The following is a 16,509-nucleotide window of genomic DNA, read 5'->3' on the forward strand; positions in this document are numbered from 1 at the left end:
CACAGCTAAGGACCAAGGGGAACCTACATAAAAAATTTAGAAAGATCACTCTGGTACTTCTTGAGAAATAGCGATAACATACTTTCACTATCAAAATCCAAGATGGATGCCTGTCGGCCATGTTGTTTATCTGATCAGTCTCAAAAATTGGCCTGCACAGCTAAGGACCAAGGGGAACCTACATATAAAGTTTGAGAAAGATCACTCTAGAAGCTCTTGAGAAATAGCGATAACAAACTTTCACTAACAAAAAACAAAGATGGCTGCCTGTCGGCCATGTTGTTTATCCTATCAGTCTCAAAAGTTGCCCTGCACAGCTAAGGACCAAGGGGAACCTACATATAAATTTGAGAAAGATCGCTCTAGTACTTCTTGAGAAATTGCGATAACAAACTTTCACTATAAAAATCCAAGATGGCTGGCTGTCGGCCATGTTGTTTATCCGATCAGTCTCAAAAGTTGCCCTGCACAGCTAAGGACCAAGGGGAACCTACATATAAAATTTGAGAAAGATCGCTCTAGTACTTCTTGAGAAATAGCGATAACAAACTTTCACTATCAAAATCCAAGATGGCTGGCTGTCGGCCATGTTGTTTATCCGATCAGTCTCAAAAGTTGCCCTGCACAGCTAAGGACCAAGGGGAACCTACATATAAAATTTGAGAAAGATCCCTCTGGTACTTCTTGAGAAATAGCGATAACAAACTTTCACTATCAAAATCCAAGATGGCTGCCTGTCGGCCATGTTGTTTATCCGATCAGTCTCAAAAGTTGCCCTGCACAGCTAAGGACCAAGGGGAACCTACATATAAAATTTGAGAAAGATCCCTCTGGTACTTCTTGAGAAATAGCGATAACAAACTTTCACTATCAAAATCCAAGATGGCTGCCTGTCGGCCATGTTGTTTATCCGATCAGTCTCAAAAGTTGCCCTGCACAGCTAAGGACCAAGGGGAACCTACATATAAAATTTGAGAAAGATCCCTCTGGTACTTCTTGAGAAATAGCGATAACAAACTTTCACTATCAAAATCCAAGATGGCTGCCTGTCGGCCATGTTGTTTATCCGATCAGTCTCAAAAGTTGCCCTGCACAGCTAAGGACCAAGGGAAACCTACATATAAAATTTGAGAAAGATCGCTCTAGTTCTTCTTGAGAAATAGCGATAACAAACTTTCACTATCAAAATCAAAGATGGCTGCCTGTCGGCCATGTTGTTTATCCGATCAGTCTCAAAAGTTGCCCTGGTGAATGAATGACTGACCAACTTTGAAGGTCTACATGTATATTGGTAATACGGTATTAGATTTAAAACAAATGTGAATTTAAGGAGCTCTTCATCCCTGCAAGCTAGGATCCTACATGTTATTAGAATTACTCGATGGTTGGTGAAACATTGTTTGCTGATTTACACATCCATTGAATTTTCTGAAAAAATCCTCAGCTGTTCAGAAACATGAGCATTTCAATGGTTTGAACTTTGACCCATTAGAGCGACCTTGTCTTACGGGACACAGATCTACATAATAATTATGTGACACACCATCTGGCCAAGACTTGCAAATTCATGAAGACTGAAAAGAACGACTTGGCTGTTAAGATAGGAAATTCTGCTTTGAACAGCATTGTTATGGTTAACATCAATGGTGCCAGAGCCACTGTATGCCGGTCCTAACATACACCTTCATGAACTTTCGTGGATTACTCGGGCTAAAGGTTTTAATTATAGCTCCCCTTCCAATGAAGGGAGACATTGAATTAGTACTGGCTCTTCTGGTTCTGGTTCCTCTCATATGATCTCAACTTTAAGTATACCTGAATTGCCCTTATACATGTACTACGTGCAGTGCACTGACCTTGACCCAAAGGTCAAATATGTGCAAGATTTTCAGTACATTATTGTCGGGCCCTAACTTTTCAACCATTTAAGGTATCTTGAAGAAACTGGAAGTATACCTGCATCACCAATAGACAATGTGCAGTGCTCTATCATTAGGTCATTGTGACCTGTCATCAAGGTCAACTATATGCAAATTTTTCAGGAACATCTTGTCCAGGCTGTCACTTTTAAACCATTAAAGATATCTTAATGAAACTTGCAATATAATTGGATCACCTACAGATGATGTGCACTGCAGTGTCATTAGGTCGCTGTGGCCTTTATCACAAGGTCAAAGGAAAATCATGCTGATTGTTTCTAACATTTAAAAGTGTACGCCAAGGTGATGCCAACGATCCCTCACTGTGTCTAATTTTGCTTAAACCTGGTATGCAAGTATATGATAGCATCGTGAACTTGATCCAAGCATAATTTGCGACTATGGGGTCAGTTTTGAGGACTTCAGTAATGGTCCCCATCATAATTAGAACTTATTAAATGTTGATTTATATGCATTTTATAACTTAACAGTAGGAAGTTCCTCTAATGATTAGACCAAGTTCAAGATATCCTGAAAAATTTGTAGTATATCTGCATCACCCAGACAGTGTACAGTGCACTGTCGTAAGGTCAGTCATCTTGACCTCGAAGTCAAAGTTCAAATATGTGCAAAAATTTTGGGCCCCAACTTTTAAACTGTTTAAAAGGAAAGACATGATTTTTTGTTCACGAAAACAAATCTCGATTTGACTGCATTTTTATGACCCTAACCCTGAAGAATTGAATCTGGCATACTGCAGTCTAGTGATATAACATATTGATGAAAAAAATATCTGTTTAGAAAGTCTTATGGCTTGGACAAACAAAGTCCTATTATACTGAGTGCAGTTTGATCCTTTTATAGGGTTGGAACCACCTATACTTACAGTCAATCATTTTAGTGGAAACTCTTGACTTCTAATGATACAGTTGCCAAAATTTAGATTAAAATGATGTGAATAATGCTACTTTCTTCAAATACTTTGAATATTTTAAACTTAAATATATATTCATGTCACATGACAGATTGATGAACTATACTATTATTTCACATTCCAGTGTATTTTCTAAACGATAACAGAAACAAGAATATTACACAAATACATTATTTATTTTCAAAATCTAAAAACTACCTGTGGAAAGGATGACAATCATTTCATGTACAAAATACACTGTCAATACATAGAACTGTCGTATAATATGTATTGTCATTACAGAGACTAATCAATAATACACAAATTTAACTGTGATAGACTTATCTCCCTTTATACTGCAGGTATCAGGTCGACGTACCATTGGTACTAGCTGGTAATGTTCTCAAAAAAACACTTCAACATTTTAACTCGACTCACAAACCTGGATTGCAGGAGAGTAAAAGGTCATGACAAACTGTATTTTGTTATAGATCCTTTAGAAGAAGAAAATATCAATTTTATTTTGATGACATGAAATGACACAACTGAGCATGAGCCTAATAAGAAATGAACAAAACATCAAAAATATGTCATACCAGTCAATGTTCAATGTTGAAACACATTTTATTTCCATCAGTTTACCTGGACTGGTGGTCAATGTTGTGTGTAAGAGTGTTGTGTTTGTTAAAAGTGCTAAGAACAATAACTCATTGCAAAAAAAATATTGCACTTTTTCAGAAATGACTTGCATTCTAAATTAAAAATACTATCCCCTAGCACGACATAAAAAAACTATTGTAATGATTTCATAGACCAAACGATGATCAGGCAATGCAAGCAATTTACAATGAACTGTGACATCATGAGTATAGTAAACATCTTAAACCTTCTGCACCAACATACTTAAAATACTACAATAGTATGAGAAATTATGTTGTAATATGTATATAAACCATCCTCAAAATTGAATGTACACAGTGCTCCTGCACTGTGTCATTGCAAAATCGTTTCATTTTTTAAATTGAAAAAATAGTATTTAAAAAACACTGACCAATTGCTAGGCTCATATCTAACCTTTGAAAACTTCATATTAGTGACACTCGACTTCAAACCCAGTCAATCTTACTGTTACATCAAAGGATCAAATCAGTCCTCTTGTATCATCCACAAGGTGGTGCAGAGCCTTTGATTTTTACATATTTATTCCAGGGGTGCAGAGAATGCAAGTTTCCTCACCTCTATTTGGACACATCAAGTTTTACTTGTGTGATGAAGTTGCAGCAATATATCAATGTATAATTTATGAGAGAAACCAAAACTATCAAGTCTCTTAAGTCAATAAATTATAAGCGAAGATAAACTCACTTGACAGGATAATGAAAACAAACATCTACAATATATCTTACTTAATTGTATATTTCAAGAATGAGTACTAGTATTCTTCTGTTGAAAATCCATTTATATGAAATGATGTGAATAAACATAATTAATCTGTAAAGCAGTTAATGTAGATATGTTTTTGTTTCAAATATAAAGTGACTGTGTGGATATATACAGTTGATTTCTGATGGAGTCAAATCCGAGGGAAGTTCGTACACATTACGGGTTATAGTCATGATGTTTGACCACGGAAGCTAACTGTGGCAGACTTCCAAAATGAGTTTTTGTTTTGTTAATATGCACAGGCCAGGTACATAACTTTAGGCCCCAACTGTGTATAATACATCCTACAAGTAAGGAGAGTGGAATGTTGATGTCACATTGCAGACAAACGACACGTGTACTGTCATGATACTACTGCGTTTACTGTACAATTTGATTACATCATCACTACCAGACCATCAATCCCTGATTTTCTTAATGGATGTTTTACATGTACATGTGCGAAAGCAATCGGATTTGATCAGGCGAACGGTTAAACTAATTAATATGTAACTGCAGTCTCAATTTACCTTCCACATTTCGATATATTACCACTGAACTTCCGTCGAGACTTAAGATTGGCCTACATATTGGCCTCTGCTTCACCATTTAGTCAAAATATACTTTATAATTGATAATAACAAGTCAATATCAGAATGACGTATCTAATATTATGCATCAACAGATTTGTAAATATATCGTAAACGGGCAGTCATTGACCTGTACTGGTAACACAACTGTTCATTGTGACTTGTGAAGTCACATCAGATTGTTTACGGGCAGTCATTGACCTGTACTGGAAACACAACTGTTCATTGTGGCTTTGCTGAAGGCACATCAGATTGTTCACGGGCAGTCATTGACCTGGACTGGTAACACAACTGTTCATTGTGTCTTGTGAAGTCACATCAGATTGTTCAAGGGCAGTCATTGACCTGTAATGGTAACACAACTGTTCATTGTGACTTATGAAGTCACATCAGATTGTTCACGGGCAGTCATTGCCCTGTACTGGTGACACAACTGTTCATTGTGACTTTGCTGAAGTCACATCTGATTGTTCACGGGCAGTCATTGACCTTTACTGGTAACACAACTGTTCATTGTGACTTGTGAAGCCACATCAGATTGTTCACGGGCAGTCATTGACGTGTACTGGTAACACAACTGTTCATTGTAACTTGTGAAGTCACATCAGATTGTTCAAGGGCAGTCATTGCCCTGTAATGGTAACACAACTGTTCATTGTGACTTGTGAAGTCACATCAGATTGTCCACGGGCAGTCATTGACCTGTACTGGTGACAGAACTGTTCATTGTGACTTTGCTGAAGTCACATCTAATTGTTCACGGGCAGTCATTGACCTGGACTGGTAACACAACTGTTCATTGTGACTTTGCTGAAGTCACATCTGATTGTTCACAGGCAGTGATTGACCTGTACTGGTAACACAACTGGTCATTGTAACTTGTGAAGTCACATCAGATTGGTCACGGGCAGTCATTGACCTGTACTGGAAACACAACTGTTCATTGTGGCTTTGCTGAAGGCACATCAGATTGTTCACGGGCAGTCATGGACCTGTACTGGTAACACAACTGTTCATCGTGACTTTGCTGAAGTCACATCTGATTGTTCACAGGCAGTGATTGACCTGTACTGGTAACACAACTGTTTATTGTGACTTGTGAAGTCACATCAGAGTGTTCACGGGCAGTCATTGACCTGTTCTGGTGACACAACTGTTCATTGTGACTTTGCTGAAGTCACATCTAATTGTTCACGGGCAGTCATTGACCTGTACTGGTACCACAACTGTTCATTGTGACTTGTGAAGTCACATCAGATTGTCCACGGGCAGTCATTGACCTGTACTGGTAACACAACTGTTCATTGTGGCTTTGCTGAAGTCACATCAGATTGTTCAAACTCTCTTTAAATCAAGTGGCTACAATTTTATGTAACTCAAACAGGATCGACAGTAATTTTTCAATTTTGGTCGAAGTGATACGAGTTTTACTGTACAATGTATTCCAAATGTTAACTGCAGCTGCTTATGATTTCTCAGGCAATTGTTAAGCTTTCTATTGCTTCATTTGTGATACAAACTGTCCAAGTCTTGTGAATACTGTAATTGTTACAGGTACACAAAACTGATTTTAAATATAATTTATATCACAGAAGTTCTAGCAAAGCTAGTACAGGCTTCAAAATTTGCTTTAAGGTTTTGGAAAATATTTGCAAATCAAATTTGTTTGAAAATTTGCAAGTTTTGTCTGCAAGTCATAAGTATTTACAAAATGAAGTATAATCTTTGTGAGATCCATACAATGATGAACTGGATGTGGTGTACACTATAAGTCTAATTTCTATTCACAGTATAAAATTACAAATGGCCCTTCATAACATCCTGTAACTTTCTTCTTGCTTCCATCACTTTTGTTTCTTGACGTTTTATATCGTCCTCAGACACGATCATTTGCTGAAATAAAAGATGTCACAAAGTTAAAAATATTCGATGATCTTGCCTATTAATGCCGCTCTCTTATCTAACATAAACAAATCTCCCTACAAATACTTCCTTTTTGGTCATTTATATCTGTTAGATTTTCTTCACAGTTTTGTTTACTACATTGTAAACACGCCATATTGAACAAATCATCACATGACAAACTTTACTAATACTATCTTTTGGGTAACATTATTATTGATTTTTGTAAAGCAGAATTTTGTGACTACAACCTTGTTTTAAGATTCTTTAAAATGTTACATGGGACTCGAGCAAACCTCTTAATTCTTGTCTGGGAATAGTCAAAATAGTTCCTTCAAAAACTTCAGCAATACACTAGTAGTTATCAAGAAAATCTGAAGAACAACAATGAAACAAGGTCATTTTCGTTCTCAAACTTTGTAGGGCTTCTACCGACGAAGCTTTCAGCCAAATATCATGACTCTAGGCCTGTCCGTTCTTCAGAAGAAATGTTTAAAGGAAAAGTTGACGGACGATGGACGCCACACCACATCATAAGCTCACTTGGCACTTCATGCCAGGTGAGCTAAAAATGAAGGAATACACGAATGATGCCTAGATATCCTCACCTGTATGTGTGGTTGGTTGGTGTCAATATTAACACCCGGGTTTTTGGCCAGTGTAGCTTTGTTGTTGGCCTGTCCTGTCACAGGAGCATTGCCTAAGTGAAGGGCTGCAGATATACTCTGTAGGATGTTCTCTGTTGACAGTTCTGGTCCCACACCTGATGAAACAAAGGAATACCTGACAGTGAATCTCATTAACATGGAAGTTTTCATTGACAGCCCTGGTCATACACCCGATGAAACATTTGAAACTTTACAGTAAATCTCAACATCAGGATGTTTTCATTGATAAGATTTGTCCCACAACACGGGCAGTGACCTGATGAAATACAGTATATCTCATTACCAGGGTGTTATCCATAATCCATATATAAACCAGCAACACTCCATTTATATAACAAAAGCTCTCTAGTCCAAGGATTCTTTACATGCAAGTTTGATGAATGCACAACCTCAGTTATATTACCTTGTACATTTCTAGGTAAATCTAAAGGCAGTAAGAACTCGTCTCCACTGTCACAAGCTTTCATTCCTTGTAGTCTCTTTTCCCAAAACAACTGAAAATCAAACAAAACAATATTGACACCATGAAATGCTATACTTCAGAAGGTAATTCACCCAGTACATTGTCTTTGCCTTCTCATCTTGAGTGGTATCTGAACTAGGAATTCATATAAATGCCATAAAATTTAAAGGTCAAGAGTCCCAGCATTCTGTGTTGTTTCTCCAAAAAGAAGAGTGTTGAATTTTTGATTTTGTTTAGCAGTTTTCTGGCTCAAGGTGACGTGGCTTGCCCATTTACTATAGCAAAGATTTATATACTAAAGATTTTTTTAGTAATTTTCTTTTTCACAAATACTTCTTCATCACAGGGATAATGCCATAAGTGATAATTTGCATTGTGAATGTTTGCAAATTATTCTGTTATTACGTTGAGAAAATGTCCAGACTCAGCAGCATCTATAAATTATCAGAATGTTCAATATATTTAATATATCACTTGAATTTCAAGAACATGGACTCAATGCATTCTTCAGGCTATAGCATAAATTGGTAAACAAGAGGCCCCAGGGCCTTAGCGGTCACCTGAGTTATATCATAGGTACTGGTAGCTTTATTTTATTGTTTAGATGTGATGTGGAAATCAGCATGTAAACTAAGTGAAATACAATACTTGTCATGTCATCAATGGATAAGAATTTGAAAATATTGGTAAATGTTCCCTTTGGGGCCCCGCCCTAGCCCCTGGGGATGGGGCAGGAATCCTAATTTTACAAAGTAAAACTCTCATTTACCCAAGATGATTCTGACTAAGTTTGAGCAATTTTCTGCTGAAAATGGATAAAATATATACCGAAAAGTGTTATTTCCCTATATAAACTATATTAAACGTTAACCCCTCCCTAAGGGAGAACGGATAGCTCAGGGTCCTGATATTTTCAATTTAAATAAAGCCCCTGATGATCTTTCTTTCCACATAGAGAAAATCACTGTAGTACCTCTGAGTCTGGAGAAGAAGATTTTTGAAATATTGATTAATTTTCCCTTTGGGGCCCCGCCCTGGCCCCAGGGGTCGGGGTAGGAATCTCAATTTTACAATTTGAAACCATCTACCTCCAAGGATAATTCTCACCAAGTAAAAATAATTTCCTACAGAAAGTTGTCAAAATATACCCAAAAGTGTTATTTCCCTATATAAACTATAGTAAACTTTACCCCCTCCCCAAGGGAGAACGGATAGCTCGGGGGTCCTGAAATTTACAATTTAAGTAAAGCCCCTGATGATCTTTCTTTCCACGTAGAGAAAATCACTGTAGTACCTCTGAGTCTGGAGAAGAAGATTTTTGAAATATTGATTAATTTTCCCTTTGGGGCCCCGCCCTGGCCCCAGGGGTCGGGGTAGGAATCTCAATTTTACAATTTGAAACCATCTACCTCCAAGGATAATTCTCACCAAGTAAAAATAATTTCCTACAGAAAGTTGTCAAAATATACCCAAAAGTGTTATTTCCCTATATAAACTATAGTAAACTTTACCCCCTCCCCAAGGGAGAACGGATAGCTCGGGGGTCCTGAAATTTACAATTTAAGTAAAGCCCCTGATGATCTTTCTTTCCACGTAGAGAAAATCACTGTAGTACCTCTGAGTCTGGAGAAGAAGATTTTTGAAATATTGATTAATTTTCCCTTTGGGGCCCCGCCCTGGCCCCAGGGGTCGGGGTAGGAATCTCAATTTTACAATTTGAAACCATCTACCTCCAAGGATAATTCTCACCAAGTAAAAATAATTTCCTACAGAAAGTTGTCAAAATATACCCAAAAGTGTTATTTCCCTATATAAACTATAGTAAACTTTACCCCCTCCCCAAGGGAGAACGGATAGCTCGGGGGTCCTGAAATTTACAATTTAAGTAAAGCCCCTGATGATCTTTCTTTCCACGTAGAGAAAATCACTGTAGTACCTCTGAGTCTGGAGAAGAAGATTTTTGAAATATTGATTAATTTTCCCTTTGGGGCCCCGCCCTGGCCCCAGGGGTCGGGGTAGGAATCTCAATTTTACAATTTGAAACCATCTACCTCCAAGGATAATTCTCACCAAGTAAAAATAATTTCCTACAGAAAGTTGTCAAAATATACCCAAAAGTGTTATTTCCCTATATAAACTATAGTAAACTTTACCCCCTCCCCAAGGGAGAACGGATAGCTCGGGGGTCCTGAAATTTACAATTTAAGTAAAGCCCCTGATGATCTTTCTTTCCACGTAGAGAAAATCACTGTAGTACCTCTGAGTCTGGAGAAGAAGATTTTTGAAATATTGATTAATTTTCCCTTTGGGGCCCCGCCCTGGCCCCAGGGGTCGGGGTAGGAATCTCAATTTTACAATTTGAAACCATCTACCTCCAAGGATAATTCTCACCAAGTAAAAATAATTTCCTACAGAAAGTTGTCAAAATATACCCAAAAGTGTTATTTCCCTATATAAACTATAGTAAACTTTACCCCCTCCCCAAGGGAGAACGGATAGCTCGGGGGTCCTGAAATTTACAATTTAAGTAAAGCCCCTGATGATCTTTCTTTCCACGTAGAGAAAATCACTGTAGTACCTCTGAGTCTGGAGAAGAAGATTTTTGAAATATTGATTAATTTTCCCTTTGGGGCCCCGCCCTGGCCCCAGGGGTCGGGGTAGGAATCTCAATTTTACAATTTGAAACCATCTACCTCCAAGGATAATTCTCACCAAGTAAAAATAATTTCCTACAGAAAGTTGTCAAAATATACCCAAAAGTGTTATTTCCCTATATAAACTATAGTAAACTTTACCCCCTCCCCAAGGGAGAACGGATAGCTCGGGGGTCCTGAAATTTACAATTTAAGTAAAGCCCCTGATGATCTTTCTTTCCACGTAGAGGAAATGAGTGTAGTACCTCTGAGTCTGAAGAAGAAGATTTTTGAAATATTGATTAATTTTCCCTTTAGGGCCCGGCCCTGGCCCCAGGGGTTAGGGTAGCAATCCAAATTTTATAATTTTGAAGCTTCATCTACCAAGAATGATTCTGACCAAGTTTGAAAAAAATCCATCCACTGGTTCTTGAGAAGAAGTTGAAAATGTAAAAGTTTACGCACGACGGACGAAAAGCGATTAGAATAGGTCACTTGAGCAAAGCCCAGGTGACCTAAAAACAGGTAATAAAACACTTATTTTATGCTTGTTCAGACAAGAGTTTGAAATGTTTTCACCTTGGTGTTTATAGACCAACCAGAAGAACCATTACCCACAACTTCTGTCTTCAGGCAATAGTGCTTTTGTTTGGTCCATTATAAAGTTTATTTGTTCAAAATACTGTATAATCTCCCACAGGGCTTGTCAAACAACAGTAACAGATGGTCTTTCTCCCTGTGTAAGAGGGTAAAGACATGGGCAAAGACTGTTACAATTTGAAGACTGGTGTGACTGTTTACCTGTTTCGGAGGATCTTGAGGGCCATGTTTCAGATCTGTTTTGGACTTGCTCTCCGTCAGGTTCCTGATCACTGTGACTGGCTGTTTGAATATGGACGCTGTCTGTCGGATAGGGAGCACTAGACTTGTATCATGACGAATTCCTGGACAAAACGGCAATTCAAAGCTAGAACAATTAACTATACGATACAAACATCGAAACATCTACAAGACTAGTAAACAAGCACATTCAATAATGATACAATTTTATAAAAAAGATTCTTTCTAAAATCTTCCTAGGCTTGATGACCTCAAAGAGGTATGAAAGTGCCAGTAACTTTGTCTCCTAAAAATCAAAATTGATAAAAACTGATATTTCGACTAAAAACCCAAAGGTTTTTGTCGAAAAGTAAAAACATCTTTAAGGAAATGTTTTGGGCTACATAGACTACGTATATATCAAAAGTTTGAAGGCAATCTTAAATATTCCTTTCGATTTACTGTGGTGACGACAGTAATAAACAGTTCACTTGCAAATAATGACGGTGATGGTGATGATGATAAGGAATGGGTTCTGATGCTACATTTTTGCAAGTTAGATGAAAACTGCATGCAAAACATACTGATTGTGATAAGCATACAAAATCAGCAGTCGCACATAAAATGAAACAAAATCACTTCTTAAAACAATGATACATGTCATCATCGAAAAGTCCAGTAGTCTCATTCAACCAGACTCTTGTTGTCTGCAAAAGCTAGGCTGAACAAAGAGTCTGGTCAAACCCTATGATATTGTTTTGTGAGGTCATAACGAGGTCGATAATAGTGAATAAACAGATCAGGAATGCATGTACAGACAAGTTTTTTCATTAATTTCAATATTCTTTGAAGTTTAAATTACGTTGACATAACATCCAGAAACGAAAGTAAAAACACTGCCCTCTGGTGATGGTAAATTTAACCAGACTCTTGAATAACAAGTGATCAAGCATCGGGTTGAACAAGACTAAAAGTCCAGTCAACTAAATGTTGTATCAACAAAGGGTGTGGCCCATATAGCCTCTGGGGACAGAAGGGAGTGGCCCATATAGCCTCTGGGGACAGAAGGGAGTGGCCCATATAGCCTCTGGGGACAGAAGGGAGTGGCCCATAAAGCCTCTGGGGACAGAAGGGAGTGGCCCATAAAGCCTCTGGGGACAGAAGGGAGTGGCACATATAGCATCTGGGGACAGAAGGGAGTGGCCCATATAGCCTCTGGGGACAGAAGGGAGTCACCCATATACCCTCTGGGGACAGAAGGGAGTGGCCTTATATGGACAAATAGAGTTTAAACTCCCTGACATTGAACATATCAAACATAAGGTGGCAGCTGGGAAAGGAAAAGGAGGAAATGTATTGAATGCTAGTGCTATGTTTTATATGCTTATGCAATTTCATTTTGTGAAAATGTAATTATAATACTTTATTTAGCGTTAATAGATGATTACTAAATGTTGTTTTAACAAAGGGTGTAGCCCATATAGCCTCTGGGGACAGAAGGGAGTGGCCTAATATGGGGAAATAGAGTTTAAACTACTTGACATTGAACACAACAAACTGGTTTCTGTTTATTATAAGATCATGAAAAAGTAATTATAATTTCTCTTATTTAAAACTTATCACTATTCAGCATCAACAAGACAAAACATAACAAGATGATGTTATAAGAGAATAAATTAAAACAAAGAACTTTTGAAAACATTTATATTTAACAATGAAACCTAGACACAGTAATGTACATGATATACAGCAATAAATCTGTGCATGTATATTTTGCCAAAACAATGGAATATGATACTATACAAAGTCACAAGACATGTATATGATAGCAAACCTTTGTAGAATGATATCAATACATATTAATTGTATCGATCTATGGTGTTGAAACTCACTCATCATTTAGTCATCAGACAGAACAGTTACTGTAGAATTGAAGCGTTCAACTTTAATATGCAATTACATTGATGCAAGCACAAGCATGACATGAAAACAATGCATGATTATATGACTACTGAAAAATATTTAAACCACTATTTGTAAATATTTATTTATTCAAATGATTTAAGTTAAATAAATTGTTCAATCCATGTGACACTTTCACAAGCTTTTGAGTAAAACAAGTATCAAAAAGCACATTTTGTAAAAGAAATCAAGGATGAACGAATTTTTAAAACACATGTATGTATACATGTAGATAATTTTTTGTTAAGTATTTTACAGTAGCTTTAGTTACACAAAACCACACATGAACTATGGTGTATATACCAAACCCCAGATAAATGAAAATGCTTCCAAATTTGAAATGTATTGAAACTGACAGTTTTGCAATTAAATCCAGATTATTGACAAACTAAGTATTTATCAAAATTTACAAAGCAGAAATTAGAGTTAATTTAAATGCTGATTATCAAATGAAGCATTAATGTGAGCTGAGGGTGTGGTTTACAGTCAATGAATTAAAGGTATAAGTGATAATGTAAAACAGTAATGGATGAAGATGTGATAATGACACATTAGTAAAATATTTTTTGTTTCACTTCAAATGCAAACTTGGTGAGATGATTAAATATAAATAAGTCCCTTTTATAGCCAAGAAATACTACAGTTGCACTAGTTGTGTACACCAAAAAGGGAGTTATATTTAATTTCCCATAATCAATTAAATTTAAAAGCTTGATAAATAAATGAACTACCGTACCAGTAGTCACCCAGATGGAAATTAGATTCATCAAATGAACTGATATACTAGCATTATGGATGAAATATGATTATGATTATAAACGAACATTACAAAGCGAAGACATGATGTAAAAATAGTTAACTTTTTCAAAAATCCAAATAAACTGTTTTACATTTGATCGACCAACCTCTTGTAGAATCATATGGCGTTCCCCTTGGGCGCTTACTTTTTCTAAGTGCACTATGTATTATTCGGCCTGTCCGAAAATCAAAAGCACTTAAGTCTAAGGATTCACCAAGATGTCGAGCCAGCATGGGTTTACTTCTGATCTTCTTCCCATCAGGACTGCAATTATGAAAAACAAATCTGAAGAGATCTATCATTGTCAACAACAGGTAATGTTCAAACAGTTTGCAAAAGTTGTTTTTATATTTTATAAGATATTTTGAACTTGGACTGACGTTTTAACTTCGTCCTAAGTTCACTTTTTGTCTCCCTTGCCTTGTGACTTACTTTGTAAGTGTAATAGAGGTCATTATTTTTTCAATGCCTCTGCTAGGAGTCGAACCCCTGACCTCTGGCTTACTAGTCTTACGCTAAACCGAGTGAGCTAAAGAGAAATTCTCCCTAGCTGAGTCGGTAGGAAGTGGCTAGTAATTTACCAAGGTGACATGTCATTCTTCATTTTTCGTCATTATAAAAAAGGGACAATATTCTTTTAGGTACCCGTTAATGGCATGGTTAGAATTGGGAGGTTCCAATTGCAACCTGTTCATCATGATCAGGAGAGGACTGATCTACAGAGTACAGCCTGGTGTTTCATCATTTTGCAAATAATTTTATAGATTTATGGGTATGTATCATGTGGTATACTTTATTTATGAAATATGTTTTGAAAATAAAAAGCTCTTCTGAATATTATCATTGCATTTTTAAGCATTGTCCGAGTTTCCTCTTGCCCTGACGCCAGACTTACCTAGACATTTTGACAGACAAATGTATGGTGTGGAGACATTTTGACTAGTGTGGGCTCACTACAGACATCTATCTATCAAAAAATCTAAGTTCGGTATCAGGGCCAGAGGAAACTTTAAACAGTTACTGGAGCACAGGAAAATCTGGCTATCTAGTCAAATACAATTATATATACTGTATATAAGATGAATGTCGCAATTTCCTTGTGCACAGCATATGAACAAATTTCACTGCATGTTATCATTCACATACTTGGAAGTATTTTTGGTAAGCACACCCGAGGCCTGCATCTTTATTTTCAGGATGCTTATCTTTGGGAAGACATGCATTGATGCCATAAAAATAATAATCTTTATTAAACGTCGTGTACAACTGTCAACAACAAACATAAGCTCTGTAGAGCTTTTATTACGATGCCGCTAAGGGAACAAATGGTGTTTTCGTGGTGGAGGAAAACCCACGGGGGTAAACCACCGTGCCATCTGAGGGATAACAACTTACCCTATCAGACATCACTCGATTTTTTCCACCACCACTCCGGATCGAACCGATATTCTTAGGAGAGCGAGTGGTCTGAAGTAGTACAACGACTGTGCACGTTAGCGATCACAGCTACCAAGGCACCCCATATTGAATAGACATACTTAAGCTTCTATAGCATAGTTTTATAGTTTATAGTTTTTGAGGAATGAATGTTGACAGAAAAAATACAAATCACAACAATTGAATATTACCAAATCAATTAAAATTGTGTAATTAGACAATAATCTTTAATTTCAGCAACTCACTTGTTATCTAGATCTGCATGCACAAGATAAATAATATAAGATCACAGGAGTCTGACATATTTAATATGTCAAACTCCTGTGGGTTTGACTTAAGGCTTATACCCAAATCTGCCTATATATAGACAGATTTGCGGTGTTTCGGTACCCGGCATAAACAGGTCCAGTACAGTCGGCAGAGTGTACTGGACGTGATAAAAACCCTTGTCGGTGAATGCATGCTTCCCTATCTATTTTCCTTTCAGTGTATGGTGTGTCAAAACCAAATCATAGGTCGTTATGAAAAAAGTTGATGATTTTTGAAGAAATCCACACATTAGTCTCAGTAGATTTATTATTTTTTGTTTTATGAGGTGCTAACGAGTAACGTTACTGCCCAAAATGCATTGTCGGCTTATCAACAGTGAATGCGGAATGTACCTGTAATAATACACGTCGGTTTTACCAACTGATAAACCCGATTTTCTGACGACTTCTTCTCTCTTCCAGCCAGACGGCAAGCCGCCACAATTGGATCGCCGCTTCTCCAGTTCCATTTCTGTGGTTTTATTCTCTGTAAGCTTTGTTTTGTCAAGACGCCATTACCGGAAATGAGCCCGAGTACCACGATCAAGTACTCGTAATGTTCCGACACTAAAAAATAATTCTTACAAAACAGAATAAAGTCGTTAATATTAAGATAGTAATAGGTTTTAATGATACTTTATTTAATGTTTCTTATAAATGGTGGTATATAATTA

At 37.0% G+C, this 16,509-nt stretch overlaps 1 protein-coding gene across 2 annotated transcripts; it reads right to left on the bottom strand.

The window, feature by feature from the left end:
* Nucleotides 1–3,010: 3,010 nt before the first annotated feature.
* LOC110454985 (methyl-CpG-binding domain protein 3-like) lies at nucleotides 3,011–16,382 on the bottom strand. Of its 2 annotated transcripts, none has more exons than XM_021504836.1 (6): nucleotides 16,190–16,382; nucleotides 14,197–14,354; nucleotides 11,312–11,454; nucleotides 7,818–7,908; nucleotides 7,355–7,509; nucleotides 3,011–6,737 (listed from the first exon to the last, which is right to left on the bottom strand). In XM_021504836.1, exons 1-6 carry the CDS (start codon nucleotides 16,303–16,305, stop codon nucleotides 6,642–6,644), a joined length of 759 nt encoding a protein of 252 aa, XP_021360511.1. In that variant the 5' UTR covers nucleotides 16,306–16,382; the 3' UTR covers nucleotides 3,011–6,641. The 2 variants fall into 2 exon arrangements, with proteins under 2 accessions (XP_021360511.1, XP_021360512.1); XM_021504837.1 differs by having other exon boundaries at nucleotides 14,236–14,354; nucleotides 16,190–16,381.
* Nucleotides 16,383–16,509: the final 127 nt, after the last annotated feature.

The sequence above is a fragment of the Mizuhopecten yessoensis genome, unplaced genomic scaffold (genome assembly GCF_002113885.1).
Source record: "Mizuhopecten yessoensis strain PY_sf001 unplaced genomic scaffold, ASM211388v2 scaffold8123, whole genome shotgun sequence".
Lineage (NCBI taxonomy): Eukaryota > Metazoa > Mollusca > Bivalvia > Pectinida > Pectinidae > Mizuhopecten > Mizuhopecten yessoensis.